At 40.3% G+C, this 15720-nt stretch overlaps 1 protein-coding gene across 9 annotated transcripts in view; it reads left to right on the top strand.

Annotated features, from left to right (window-relative positions):
• Positions 1-15720, top strand: part of RBMS1 (RNA binding motif single stranded interacting protein 1) — a 217288-nt gene that overhangs the window by 97108 nt on the left and 104460 nt on the right. Inside the window, exon 1 of one of the 9 annotated variants that reach the window (XM_027055654.2) lies at positions 5487-6192. The exons of the other annotated variants lie outside the window; for them this stretch is intronic. Coding sequence (XP_026911455.1) covers positions 6166-6192 — 27 coding nt within the window. The 5' untranslated portion in view covers positions 5487-6165. Of the gene's footprint in view, positions 1-5486; positions 6193-15720 lie in introns of those variants that run through there. 9 annotated transcript variants of the gene reach the window in all.

Genomic DNA, 15720 nt, shown 5'->3' with positions numbered 1-15720 from the left:
ATGCTAGGGATGTCAAGGAGAAGTAGGAAGAACAGTGAAACTCAGTCCTTTAAAAAGCTTACATTTCAGTAAAGAGGCTAGGTCATCTGTTAAGATTGAAAAAGAGATGGTGGGGGAGGGATTGTAATTCTAGGCTTAAAGAGTATGACAGAAGATTTGGAATAATTACTTTTGGGAATTTGGTGAGTATTCAAATCAAGTAAAAAGATGACTGAGCTGTAGTGAGGGCCTCTGGGAGTTCAATAGTCTGCGTTGGCAAGATATTTTGACCCTTTTCCAGCAATAAATGGGGGAAAAGAATCTGGGTAAAGAGGGTTTGGCATTGCTAAGGTGAATCTGTACAAAAATTGAGAGCACTGTTATGGAGGTTAAAGAGGTGAAATGAAAAGACATAATAAACTTTGGGAACAGGGAAGGGCATGCAGGTTGTAATAAGATAAAAAGACAAGTCCTTTGGAGTGAAGGAAGGAGAAATTTGAGAGGACGTTCTGGGGTCAAGATCTTGAAGGTGGAGCAGTTTCAGGATGTTACCTTGTAGGGCTGCTGGGAGGATTAAATGAGATAATGTGTCTGGCAGGCAGTAAATGCTCAGGTGGTTATAATTATACAGATGTGGCTCTTGTATAGTTTATACCTCCCTATCTCTACTGTTATAATATTTGTGTAAATCAAATCATATTTCAAACAGACTTCAACGAACCATGAACCACAAACCAAAATAAAATACTGATTTTTTTTTTAACTGAACCACAAGTCCAGCTTAAGTTTTAAAATGCACTGTCAAACTGTTTCAGAAAATCTGAGTTGCTTTTGAAGAAGAAAAGGTGGAAATGGGTGTGGATCCCAACTCCATCACTTCTTGGACCAACTCGCCGGCCGGCTTCCCTCCTTCCTTTCCTTTTCCTTCCTCCCTCCCTCCCTTCCTCCCTCCCTCCCTCCCTCCCTCCCTCCCTTCCTTCCTTCCTTCCTTCCTTCCTGGGTCCAAACTTAGATTCTTTTTCACTTCAGAGTAGAAAGTCAGGTGGATTTCTGGCTCTGTCAGTGCTATCTTTCTCACCATCACCGCTTTGTTAAGACCTCTCCTCCAGGAGCCTTTACACACCATTCCAGATACACCTATATGTCTTTCTCTGCCTTTCGTTCTATGTAGTGTCTTAGCATCTGAACTATCTAATTATTTCTCCTCACAAAGCATGTGAGTTCTGAAAGGAAGGGGCTAAATTTATTGGGCACTCTCTGTGCACTGGACCTGTGGCTGAGTACTTTTACATTTCATTGTCTCTATTCTACAACACCTCTGTGAGGTATTTCCTCTTGTCCTCATTTCACAGAACCTGGACAGTTTCAGTTGTTCACTCCAAATCCCTGAGAGAATGGATATATAACCTGGATCCTTACCCAGCTTCCAGGGCTTCTCTCTCCATCCCATCAGCGGGAAGGATCTCATGTATTGCTTTTACAGAAAAAAAGTGGATATGGGTGTGGACCTTTATCATTTATTAGTTCACAGTTATAAAGAACACATTTCTTTTCTTTTTAATGTTTTTTTTTTAACATTTTTATTTATTTTTGAGAGACAGAGAGAGCATGAGCAGGAGAGGGGCAGAGAAAGAGAAGGAGACACAGAATCTGAAGCAGGCTGCAGGCTCTGAGCTGTCAGCACAGAGCCCGACACAGGGCTCGAACTCACAGACCGCAAGATCATGACCTGAGCCAAAGTCGGATGCTCAACTGACTGACCCACCCAGGCTCCCTGTGAACACATTGCTTAAACTTTCTTGGTCTTACTTTCCTCAGAGGCAAAACTAGATGTAATAGTTAATGTTACTGAGATGATTAGGTGAATCATGTATGTGACAGTTCTTAGCACAGTACTTGGCACAGGGGCTCTGTCTGCTTCTCTCTTTCCTTAGAGTGTCACCTAACAAGTCAGTTTACACAAGAGGACGTTGGAAGATGGGTCAAGGAAAGCCTGGAATGATAATAGTGGTGGAAGATGGATCATTCTGTTCATTAGCAGAAAATACTTTGTGATGAGAAAGATCTAGAAGTGAAACTGAGTGCTCATTGGTAAAATGGAAATGATTCTTCTCTCCATCCCTGACTTCTAGAGTGAAGGGTCAATGAGTTAATGTAAGATAAAGTGCTTTGTGACATGTCGACACTGTAGTGATATTACGGTTTCTGAAATGGATGCCCTAAACTATTATGTGACCATTTTGCTTCTTTCAGCGTCTGATTTTAAATTCATGAAGTGTATTGTTTAAAGCTGCTTTCCCCAAATTGTGTTCACTAAGATACTCGGATTCTATTAAATGTTGAAAGTGTTCCAAGAATTAAAATATTCAGTGTTCAAAGAAACTTGGGAAATACTACATACTATATGGTATTGTCTGGGAGAGTAACGGTATAAATTAGCATAAAAAAGTCTCTGAGAAGTCCTGCAATAAAGACATTTGTCCAGCTTTGTGCATTTCATCATTTCCTAGAATTACTTGATCTTGGAACTACTTGTCCTAGAATAGTTATTACCTATATTCTGTGGGAATGTTTAGGAGACATTTATTTAAGGAGCCTTTTGCATTTGGAGTTGGAAGGATCTTAGATGCTGTCTAGTGCAACCTCTTTAACTGACCCACAAGGAAATTAAAATCCAGAGACAGTGAGTGATTTGTCCAATGTCTCACAGCTTGAAAAGTCTCAGTCTTCTGATTCTTAGTTCTCCACCACCTTACCTTAAAAGTCTTGGCTGTTTCAAGTGTGGCACATCCTTATAACTGTGTTTTCATATGAGGTTTTTAAAAATCATTTTCTGAATAAGTGGGCTTTTAGGGATGGTATGCTTCACATTACATTCGGACAAAATAAACTGGAATCTACCAGCTATCATCTCTTTTGTTTTTAATTTCTTGTCTCTTAGGGTTCATTTTTCCACCTATTTTATTGCTTCTGGAAGCATTTATGAAATCATGATTACTGACTTGGGAAATCAATCTAGTTTAAAATATCAGTGATCTAGAAAACCCACACATTCTAATTATTAATGCCCTCCCTTGCCCTCTAAATTTGTTTTATCGTTTCTTTCTTTCTTTCTTTCTTTTTTTTTTTTTTTTTGGTATAATTGGCTGTGGGTAGACAAATTTACATATTTTTAGCCCCTTCCTGCCTGACTTATTACAGCATGCAGAATTTGCTCTGTGGTTTCTAGGTTAAGTTCCTGTATAGAAGAAACCACAGTGAAGACTTTACAACCCCGCTGTGTGGAAGGCCCCTTCAGGACATGCTTCTCTGTGTTCTTGAAAAATGTGAACGACCAATTTATTCCCCTTTTTTATAATTAAGATATTTCAGTCACAGTAGTTCACGTGGAACATTTCTCTTTTTATGTATTTTAAGGTTCTCAGTTGCCTTGTGGGCAGGTGTCTTTCGGAGACCATCATCGATTCTTTCTGTGCCCACAGCATGAAAATTAACCCTCAGTGAATCCAGTGATGTGATGATACTAGTGTTTTGGATGAAGTGATATGAAATAATGTCTGTTATATCATGTGTACCACAAAAAAACAAAAACAAACGTAGACTATTAGTGCTAAAAGAATCTTAAGATACCAGCTTTTCCAAGTCTTTATTTTAGAGGTCAGAATGTTTCAATATCACACCGCTTATTTATAACAAAACCAGGACTAGAACTCATATATCCTGACAGTGCAGTTTGGGATCTTTTCAAACAAATCCAGCCTGGATCATTATTCATTCATTTAATTTTTTAGAGTCCATTATGGACCAACTGCTATGTTAGGCCTTGAAAATAATACATAAATGGTCCTATTCTCAACTTTACAGTCCAGTAGGGGCTCTGGGGCAGGTATATAAATAGGTATATAAGGTGGGAATTAATGCCATATGAAGAGCAGGTATTTGAGAAGTTCATAGTACCAACATGTTTAACCTACAGCTGTCATGTTCCAGATGACCTGAATTTAGACTGTTTGATTTCTGGGTACGTTTGATTTGATTCCATGGTAGAAATAAGATTCTGAGTTGGCTGATCAATTTTGTCATTGTGTTGATTGTCACCTTAGATTTCTTCTACCCTTTAACAGACCATATTGAGCTGCTTACTGGGGTACTAAGGCAGAGTGGTGAAGAAAAGAAAGTATATCTTCCACTTTCCTGGCATCAATTCCTTGCCAAATTTGGTTTTAATTCTTTAAAAGGGATGTGGAAAACTAGAGAACATTAAGATAAATTCAAGCAAAAAAGATGCTATTTCAAGTTCAAAGGGGATCTTCTTTTCATTGTTCTCTAGTTCAATGTGTGGATTAGGAATGGAAAATATTAGTGGAATTGGGATTGTTGACAATCAAGGTAAACAGTCAGGAAAGGTTTACATAGGAGTTGCTCATACTTTTCATAGCACTGTGGGTAGCTAGGCTCAGCAGATGTTTCTCTGTGAAGAGCCTGATGGTAAATATCTTAGTCTTTGCAGTCCATAAGGTCTCTCTTACAGGTACTCAGCACTGCCTTTGTAGCTCAAAAGCAGCCATAGATAATGCATACACAAATGGACATGGCTGTGTTCCAGCAAGTGGCAGATGGGATTTGGCCTGTGGACAGTAGTTTGCAGACCCGTCATCTATAGAATCCTTTGTTGGCTCTTTTACCGAAAGGTACACAGAAGGAATTGGAAGAAAATGAAACTCAAACCAGATAATAATGATACTTATTTGCACCATCAAAACAGGTTAGACAAAGAAGGAAACCAAGTGAATGTAGGTCTGATTCATAGCTTTGACCAGAAGGTTTTAGATTAAAGGCTCAGTCTTGACTAAGTATTTTATTTGATTCTGTTTGGGTAGGCATCCTTCATGTATCTGTGTCATCAATACTTCCTTAGTCATTTTTTTGTATTTTGAATCGCTAAGGCTTGGCTGTAATTCTGAAGTGATGAGACAAGAGCCATGGTAAAATAGAAATAGCATCTAGGGAGTAACATGTTAATTTTTTTCTTTAAAAATAATTTTTGGCTAAATTTGTATTTTACTAATTATTATCAGAACAACCTGGTCCAAGCAAAACTACTGTTGCACTTGTGTAATTAGTTTGCTAGGGCTGCTGTAACAACATTTTATAAACTGAGTTCTTAAACAACAGAAATTTATTTCTCACAGGCCTGAAAGAGAAGTCCAAGATCAAGGTGTTGGCAGAGCCATGCTCCCTCTGGAGGTGCAAGGGAAGAATCTGTTCCAGGCCTCTCCTAACCCCAATCTTTACATGACATGCTCCTGCCTATGTGTCTGTCTCTATGCCCGGATTTTCCCTTTTTGTAAGGATCTAGTCATTGGATTAGGGCCCACCTTAGTAACCTCATCCTAACTTGATTATCTCTGTAAAGACCCTATCTCCAAATAAGATCATGTTCTAAGATACTGTGGGTTAGAACTCCAGTGTTATCTTTTGGGGGGGAGCGGCAATTCATCTCATAACAACCTGGTACCAGACATTCATTCATCTTAGTCAGAACTCATCAATTGGGCACCATAGTGGGCCCAAGATAAAGCCACAATGCTTCATGACTAAAAAGAAGTATTATACTGGTGGCCCTGTTGTGCACAACATATAAGGAAACTTTTTGTTGTTGTTTTCAACCTACAGGATAAAAGAAATTTCTTTACAGAATTAACCATGTAAAATAGCTATGGAAATGTCCATTATGAACCATAGTCTTCAAGGACCTTGAGTAACTAACATGCTCCTTCCTCTGATTGGCTTTGCCCAAGTCTGTACCTGGCATTCCAGCCAAAAGTCTTTTCCTTGCTTCTTGCAGTCTGTTTTTCCTTCCTCTCCTCCAACCTTTCGTTAAGCTATCACAAATGGCCACAGAACTCTATTCTCTCCTCTTCAAGTTCACATTCCTCTCTTCTTTAAATTGAAATTTAAGGTCTGCCTTTTCCAGGAAGATGATCACTGTGCTTAGTCTCCTTTTTTTTCAGTTCCTGCTATTACATTAAGACAGAATTCTGATGAGATGGTTTTCTATCAACTACATCTCAGTTGGGGTTTGTGTGTAGGCGGAGTGGAGAAGCAGTAATGCCCTTTCTATTGAGGAGAGGATGATTTGCACCACTACCCATTAAGGCATCAGGTTACCTCTAGGGACTTGGAATGGGAATGAGTTACTGTAGTTATGAGGTAAGTCCTTCATAACAGCAAGGTTCTTGTCATTTGCAAGTATTGTTTTGAAAGCTATTATAGAGCTGTAGTTCTGTGGAAATATCAAGTGATATTAAAGCCTCTTGAGTCTTATACAAAAATTTAAAGATGTTCATAGGCTCCATTAGAGGTACCTCACTTTGGTTATTCTCAACCTTTTCTTGTTCTCTCTTCTTTTCTTTTTTTCTTTTTTTTTTTTTAATGTTTATTTATTGCTTGAGAGGGAGATAGAGTACTCGCGAGAGCCAGGGAGGGGCAGAGAGAGAGGGAGACAGAGAATCCCAAATGGGCTCTGTACTGACAGCAGAGACCCGACTCAGGGCTTAAACTCCCGAACCATGAGATCATGACCCAAGCCCAAGTCGGATGCTTAACAGACTGAGCCACCCAGATGCCTCTTTTCTTCTTTCTTTTCTTTTTTTTTTCTTCTTGCTTTTCTTTTCTTTTCCCTTTGAAACCTAGGACACATCTTGAATGCCAGCAGTTTTTTTAAAAAACAATAAATTAGTTTTTTCTCTTTACAAAAACAGTAAATCAGTTATTTCTCTTCCTTTTGTAAATTATATATGAATTTTGCTTAATTGATGAGTTGTTCTTCTGTTTGAGTGTGTTTCTCATTACCAACTAGTTTACTTCATATTTTTGAGCACTGGAACCTGTATTTCTTTGTAACATTCAGTCTATGTAGTGTAGCATTTTAAATATATATTCGGGGCACAACATTTGCTGGTTTTCTTCTCAAGTTTTCTTTCAAAGTCCTGTTTCCTTGCTGCATTTAAAGCTTGGATTTGGTCATGTAGAATTTTTCAGCAACACATCCAGTGTGTGAAGTTGAGCATACTTATTTATTAGTCATTATTTCAGCAAGAATTTATCAGTGACTGCAGTGCTGTGTGTCAGGGAATGTACATTTCTGCCCAAAATGAGGTTGTTGGGTTTACAAAAGCAACCACCTTCTGAGGTTTTTGGCCACAAACAGTCACAAAAACTAAAGTAAGGATTGAGACGGTTTGTAAAATGAACACGTGTGGAATTCACTGCATGACTGAATAGGAACAGAAAGGTCTTGTTGTGTAGGAGGGGCACTGTGGAAGACCTCCTCCAGGGGCATCATCCAAGGTGAGGGTTTGTATTTGTTTGTACCCAGTGAAGTACGTACATAGAGTTGTTAACCTAGAACTGGACAGTGAACTCTGCATGTCAATTAGTGAAGAGCCAGGAAACCCTCTCACATCTGAGGGAGGGTTGGTCAGAACTGTCAGATCAAGGAACCGGAAATTGCTCAGATCAGCTGATGCAAAAGAGGATCTGGAGGGTGTGGCCAGAGAGTGTGCAGTTTTAGAACCAGGAGACGCCTTTTCCTGTTGGCTAGTGAAAGGATCAAGTGTCATTTGGATGAGTTGAAAGACACTGTGGAGAGCAGGGGACAAGATGGTGGCCACTTTGGGAGTGGCATAGTCTGCATAGTCACAAAGTCAGGGTGCTGGGGTATAAGGGACTAGGAGAGCCCCAGTGCCCGGAAGATTCAGATCAGCTGTAGAGACCATAGAATAGACTTCTCCCCCCACCCCCCAGTAGGAGGAACACCAGGACTCTAAATTTCAAAGACACACTATCTTGGTTCTACCCTTTTTAGAGGCATTTCCTAAAGTGTGGTCCCAGGGCTACATGCATCAGAATCTCCTGGGGTTCTCATTAAAAATGTACATTTTGGGGTCCCACTGCGTCAGGCATCCTCAGACACTGTGGGGCTATTTTAAGGTCTCCAAGTGATTTAGAAGCTCACTGAAATCTAAGGACCACTGGGGTAAAATAATCCTCAGAGAAGCTCTGTTTGTTTGAATCTTTCAGTGATGAAGAATGAGCTGTCTTATAAAGCAGTGATCTTTTAAGTCCACAGATGATGCAGGCAGGAAATGTAAATGGGTGCCAAGTAGAGAATGACAAATTTATGAGTAACCAAGTCAAAATTGGGTCCAAAGAAAAATTGGGATACATCTCTTATGACTGACGTCAGAAAAACTAACCACGCGTGTCCCTTGGAAACTTGGTTGGCCAGAGTACTGGACTTAGCTGGGCTGATGCATTTGAGCCGTTCTGAATTTCTATAAGAAACTGGAAGTGGTTTCGCAGGCGTCTGTTACTGTGTTGAGCCAACTAGGATTCCAGGGTCAAGCAGAAGCCGTAAGGACCAGATGGAAATCTTTGAAATTCAGGATACAGACAAGCTTTTTCTTTTTTTCCTGTCAAATTTTTGCCATGGATTCCTTTCCTCTCCTCTCCTCCCCTCCCCTCCCCTCCCCTCCCCTCCCCTCTCTTCTTTTCTCTTCTCTTAAAGTAACTCCCTGTGGTGTGTTTGTGTGTTGGGGGCTTGGGGGAAGTAGATACCATTTCTGTCTGTGTGTTGCCTTGTTGGGGGGGAGGAGAAATTCTGAACATTTCAGAGCCCGAAATATAGTGCGTGATGAGAGTCAGTTTCCATTTTCTGTCTTTCTTTGACCCTTTTCCTTACCCTCTCTGCTCTACACCCCGAGTGGGCAAGACTGCCATTGACAGCACGGACGGGGCTGACACCACTGCAGAGACCCCCACCGCCACCCCCATCTCCTGCCCCAGTTGGATGGATGTATAATCATCGCCAGGTGAAGGACTGTCCCATCAGACAGTGGCACCTGCTCCTTGTATTTTCAAATACACTTCCTCTGCTTGCTCAGCCACAGTCCACACAACTTAGCAGTTACTGTTAATATTAGGAAATAACATTTACTAATAAAAAGCTCCTGCTAAAATTTGAGATTTTCCCAATTCTTCCTCCTCCCTCCTAAGGGAAAGAATACAAAGAGAATCAGTGTGATAAAAAGAATGGTTACTGTAGTGCAGTTTTACTTGCCTCAGCCTTTTCTCCACTGTTAACCACCTCCCCAGCCCTGCTTACTGTAGCGAGTGACAGGATTGTGATAATTTGAACTTCTGTATTGACAACTGTATATAGGTTTATTGAGTAGCTAGAAAAGGAAAAGCAACCAGGAAAATCAAGAGATGAGGGCAGTCTTAGGATTTGAAAGGCCAGACAGTGAATATCCTGTGATAAAATTTGTTGAAAACAGCAACTTGTATGCCATGTAGGAAACACGCTTCTCGGTTCTTCAGATGATGTCCAGCTAGGAGGCATGGTGATCTGCGTAGAATAACAATTAGCATGAAGATACCAGCACACTGGAAAATAGGCGCAGTTTAACAAAAGGAGGGTTAAAAGGAATAAATAATCAAAGTCTTAACAGTTCAGTGAAAAATACTGAGGGAAATGGAGTATAACTAAGTGTGTAAAAAGGCATGTGTGGTTGGTTTGGCCGTAAATGAGTATTAGCCAAAAAACTGACTTCGCTGCTTAGACCATTAATATAGCTTTGCCTACATTTAATAAAATTACGTATTTAGATTAAAAAAAATGAGATCATCCTACTGCATAGACATTAAAAGTTCTAATCCAAAAGTTCATCTCTACGGTGAGTTTTTTTTTTTTAATTAGGACACTGGTGTTTTTTTTGTTTGTTTTCACAGAAGCGTTGGATTTGGTAGTTTAGTTCTCAGGTTTTCCTGTTGAAGTATTATTAATAGTAGTTAGAACCCCAGGTTACCTTCAAAGCCTGTAGTGTTCTAATGGAATTTCAGAACTGGCAGTGACAGCTCCAGTTATGCATCTCTGTGAGCAAAGCATTGTCATGTGGTACATTAAGTAGAGGGAAAAAATCGCTTTCTCACTTCTAATAATCATAATGAAAAATGTAAATCAGATGGCCTTTTGTACTCTTCCTCTTCTCTCTCCGAAGATTGAGAATAACAGAAGTTATTCAAGTTGACTCAAACGGAACATAGGCCCGCCTTTAAATCGTCTTGCCAATGCTTCTCAGCTGTCCTAAGTGATGACTCTCTTCCCACATTGTAGCTTGGAAGTTCTGGTATTTCAAAGAGGGGCCGTAACTTAATGCATCCCTAGTTAGAATTTCAAGTGGTAAACCTGACCTAAGTAAAAAAGTCCAGGGAATATGAGGACTGATCAGATTTGATCAGGCCAGCTTTTCCAGGGAGCCTTTCCTGGGAAATCCTCCCCAACTTCCCCACCCCCCCATTTTACCTGCCTTTTGCAGCAACTTCCACTTTGAACTCATTTTTGTTTTTAGTTTTCTCCATTTTTTCCCCTCATTTTTATGGGCGAAAGAGCCTCAGAGTAGCAGGAGAAGGACTGAGAAAACTACTTATTAGTCAGTTTTAAGATTCAGTCTAGGGGTGCCTGCACTGGGCTGAGCCCTCACGGCCATCTGGATATTGAGAAAGATGAACCCAAGTGCAGCTGGCAGTTACTGAGCACTCCTTGTGGGTTGGGATTTTACCCTGATGAACTTGTGCAATCTTTGTAACCATTCTGCAAGCTAGAATAGATGCTATCGTCCTCACTTAACAGATGAAGAGATGAAATGTGCGGATGTGAAATCATTTGCCCAGGGTCATGGTGAATGGCAGTGGTGGGATCTGAACTGAGGCAGTCTGATTTCCGAATCCATCCTTTCAACTCTAATTGCTATATTGCCTCCTTAGAAGTTGTTTTGACCAGAGTTGTCGGTTAGTGTCATTTGTCTGTAGCCTTAAAGGAATATCACTGGAGGGATAATAGCTATCATTAAAGATTTAAATTATGACAACTTATATGTTGTAGCAATTAGAAATGTCAAATTGGGGCATCTGCTGGTCTGTAATGATGCCCTGCCTTCACCCCCAATTTCCACACCATAGGAAAACATCTTAGTTTGGATATGAGGCTGGGCAAGATGACCCATAAGTTTCTTTCTGGATCTAATTATGGTTAAAGAATTATTGGTAATATAACTTGGTGGGTGCTTATGTAAAATAATCCTCTACACTTTTTTTTTTTTTTTAATGCTTATTTATTTTTTGAGAGAGACAGAGTGTGAGCCGGGGAGGGGCAGAGAGAAAGGGAGACGCAGAATCTGCAGCAAGCTCCCGGCTCTGAGCTGACAGCTCAGAGCCCGACACAGGGCTGGAACTGACAGACTGTGAGATCATGACCTGAGGCAAAGTCGGACACTTAAGCGACTGAGACACCCAGGCATCCCTACACGTTTTTTGTTGTTGTTGTTGTTGTTGTTTTTAAGTTTTATTTAAGTAATCTCTATACCCAACACGGGGCTCAGACTCATGGCCCTGAGATCACGAGTTGCATGCTCTCCCAACTGAGCCAGCCAGGTGCAGCACTCTATACGTGTTTTGATTATGTATCCCAAGTTTTTAAAAGTAAGGTTAAGAGAGTCAAAATCGACCTTTAGAGAAAGCTGCTGTAGTAGATTGAAGACTGTGCCCCCAAATTCATATCTAACAAGAGCTTCAGAATGTGATTTCATTTGGAAATAAGATCTTTGCAGATGTCATTAGTTGAAGTATCTTGCTATGAAATCAAAGTGGATTTAAGGTAGGCTTTAAATCCAGTGGCTAGTCTCTTTATAAAAAGAGGGTAAGATACAGAGAGACACAAAGAGATGGCCATGTGACGTAGAGGCTGCATTGGGATTATGCCACCAAGAGGCAAAGAACAGTAGGAGCTGCCAGAAACCAGAGGAGCAAAGAAGGATTTGCCCCTAGAGCTTTCCAAGAGAGCATTGACACCTTGATGTCAGACTTCTGGCTTCCATAACTGTGAGAGAGTAAATATCTGTTGTTGTAAGCCACACTAGCCCTAGGAAACTAATACAGCCATTTCCCACTTTCTCTCCACTTCTATTTTATCTTTTAACTTTTGAATGGCTTAATGCAGGTATATAATGTTGTAGTTAGTGTACAAACTGAGTTTTAAATTTCCTCATGGAAACTAATTACATTAAATTGTATTAGCATGGCTACACTTATATTGAATTAACTTTATATAAAGAGGTGCAGTGCATCTCAAGGAGTAGCGTTTTTCTTTTTCTTTCTTTCTTTTTTTTTTTTAGAGCCCTGCTGGAAGGGGCGGGGATATCATTCATCCGAAAGAATTTTACCAGACCACTTAGATGACTCCATTAAGAAGTTAGTCTTCTAAATAACTCTTTCGCTTACACTTCTCTAAGGTTAAAAATCAATTAAAAGGATTGGAGCGAAGGTGTCATTTTTCAATTGAGAGTCTAATAAAGCGAATCCTGGCAAGAATGAATAACAACTGCCTGACCAGATGTGGCCATTACCAAAGGCAGTAGGATCCCAAAGTGATTACATCTTCTTGAAGGTTTATAGTAATTCTGATTAATCTGTTTTGAAAAGACAGATTCCCACAGATCTGATGTATCCAGAGGCAATACGATTAAGATTATTAGGACTCCTATTTTTCTCTGAATTATAATTCTCACTATCAATCATAATTTGTCCACTGTCCCTGGTGTCTTGAAGTCTAAACTAGGAATTTTAAAAGTCATAGAGTTGGGCCATTGTTCCCGAGATGCTTCAGTCTAGAGAGGAAATAGAACAGAATTCCAGTGTAAGTAGAGGTCTTGTTTCAGTTAAAAAAAATGATATGATTGATGTATTTCTGCCTAGATGTCAGACTCCTTTCCAAAATACTTAGGTTCCTCCCCCATGTTACTCTTGCTGACTCCTCTTACCTCCTTGTACCAGAGACCTGTTCAGCATACAGTGTTTTAATCCCTGCCACAGTTACATGCTTTCTGACGTATGCCAGTCTATTATTTATTTCCTCATCAAATGCACAAAGCCCTGGGTCCGAGGTGCAGAGTGGGATTATCAGACAGGGCGTGACCATGTGTACTCAAAAGGCTTACAGGTTAATGGGGGAGATTTGTTCTTTAATTCAAACGTAGAAATATCATATTAGAAAGTGTTAAACATGTATTGAGATTACATATCCTATATTGAGAAGATCTAAAGGAAAGCAAATTGCCTGAGTGTTTTCCAGCAATATTCCCTCACAGTAATGTTGTACTGTTAGTTTTGGAGTAAAGAAGGACGTGTCACTGAGTTTTGCTGTTTGGCAACCACTTTCTTGAGCCAAACCTTTTGGCTTTGTTTTACTGATGGGTGTTAGGAAGATTTTTAGTAACTGTGACAGTAACCAGGACCAAAAGCCATAATTAGAGCAATTGTGTATCAACCAGGCCACCGAAACAGTGAAACTTAACGGCATACGTCCCTTATTACCATTTTCCCTTCTGCTTAGCTCCTAAACATGTAGTCAGACAGACCTTATCTCACTACCAGACTGCTACCTCCTCAGTGACCTTGGGAAAGTCCTTTATCTTCTGTTTTCTTAACTGTATAATGGTGATAATCATACCTACCCTGTTTTGGTTAAATGAAACAATATATACAAAGCACTTAGCTTGGTACCAGAAACGTGATAAATGGTCAACAATGTTAATGATTAGTACTATGAATAACACACATTTCTCTAGGGGGAAAAAATGTTTTCAGTTAAGTTGTCTTGGCTTAAAATGGCTTTTCCCCCTTTTGGTTTTTGCTTATCTAGCTATGTTTAAAGATTACCTAGATTACTTTGAGAGTAAGAAAAAGATAAAATATTATAGCTCCAACTAAAATGAGTAAGCAAATGGCTACAACCTACCTCCTTCAGTTAAGGGGAAAACATTGGTCTTGGCTTTTTATCTATTTCTGGAAAGCCCGCTAGCAGGGATTTGCACATCAGTTGTCACTGCAAGGTAAGAATTGGGTTTTGCAGTAAGGAAGAATGGAGATGTAGCTAGTGTGTAATTCAGGCAGAGTTCCCACATGTATTTCCAGGGACCTCAGAGTGAGGTGACCTGTCCAAGGTTTGATGGATAAATTCTGACCCCGATATTTGTAATTTACAGAATTGCCTTTTAAAAAACATATCCAGCCAGACTAAACTCTCCTTTAGATTTGTATCTTCTCAGTTTCCGTGGTGATGGAAGTTCTTCTGAAAGTAGGGTGACATTTTACTTTGAACGGTTCTTCTGTACTAGAACCAACTGCTGGGTTGCAAGAGAGGAGCACAGGGTGGCTGCTGTAGTCCTCCACTGCCCTCAGGTGTGGGCCTGCTGCATCAGCTTCCTGGCCACGGTGCAGGCAAGGAAGGCTGCCTGTTCGTTCCTGATTTTTCTTCCATGTGAGAAGATACATTGCCTGATGCTGATCCTTAAAATAAAATCCACCGTTCTTCTGAGTTCATTCTTTTGCTCTATGCTCTGATTTTTAAATTGGGAAGAGAGTACCATTCTGAGATTAGATCTGGATCCAAAATGTAAAGAAAACATCCAAAGAACGTGAATTTTAGGGCTTGTGACGTCTCTGTGGAGCAAGAGAAAATTAAAAATTGTGTTCCCCTCTGGCATTTATTTCTTTTTTAGGAAAATGATTTGATAATGTAGGAGTGCTCTGAAGTTTTGATTCCACTGCTCAGTGTTCACTGAATTCAGTGATCTGGTGTAGCTGCAGGCCACACCTGGGCCTTTGTTCCTCTCTGCTCTGTCTGGGCAGGGGGCCATAGCGGTGTTTGGGCTCTGGCCTGTTTTTCCCTTTCCTGTGCTGGAAATGCTCGCAGGCTGCTTTGGATTAGGTAGGGAGGTGAGGAGAGCTGGTCTCCTGTCACTGGTCATTGAGTGTGAGTCTCTTAAGTCAGTTTCCATTTAGACACAATTTTCTTCGTAAATGTTTCTTTGTGGTTGGTGGGAATGGGTGGTGGTGTTTTCTTGTTTTGTGCATTTGGAAGGCCAGAGACTTGTGAGACCCAATATGGATACCTGTCACTAATTAGGTTAACCTGGAATTGTGACTGGAGTGAAAGATTGCATGTTTGATTATGTGCCTCAAAGGTAAAAGATGTTTTATTTGCTATTATAATGAAACCAAGTATCATGAGAAGAAAAAGGGATTGTAGAACCCAAGTGTAACGTCTACGTGCTGTGCTGCTGTGGGGCATGTGATCCCCACATCTGACCCCGCCACACACGTGGAAGTTCTGGGTCTCCATGCCAGAGAGCTGTAACTTGATTGCCCAAGTTCCTTGGAAAAGAAACTTCCTCTGGAAATGTAATAACTAGCAATATGTACATTTAGCTCATTTTGGTAGCAGTGATGGAGCTGGTGCATTGTGATTAACTTTAGCAACAGAAAAGGTGTTCAGGAGGATTAATAGCCTCACTCTTTTTCATCTTGAGTAATAACTCCCTACTCTAAACAAAAAGTGTTGTGAAACAATTTGAGACTGAAAGAAAAACAAAATTGCATCTGGTTTTTGTAAATACTGAAACCGTTTCCCAGATTCTACTTACCGCAGAATGCACTTCTTCTTCAGTTTATCTGCTTGAGGAAAGATGAAGAGAGGGGTGAACCTTGCCAGGAGTTGGTTAGATTCCAACGTGTCTTGGTACTCCAAGGTTGATAGCATCACTCCTGAAATGATTGGACAGTAGTGCATGGGCTGGCCCTGTAAAAAAAAAAAAAAAAAAGGGCCAGTCTCAAGCTCTA

This window comes from Acinonyx jubatus, chromosome C1 (genome assembly GCF_027475565.1).
Source record: "Acinonyx jubatus isolate Ajub_Pintada_27869175 chromosome C1, VMU_Ajub_asm_v1.0, whole genome shotgun sequence".
In the NCBI taxonomy this organism is placed as follows: domain Eukaryota; kingdom Metazoa; phylum Chordata; class Mammalia; order Carnivora; family Felidae; genus Acinonyx; species Acinonyx jubatus.
The sequence above is the reverse complement of the archived record's forward strand: the minus strand, read 5'-3'. Positions and strand labels throughout refer to the sequence as shown.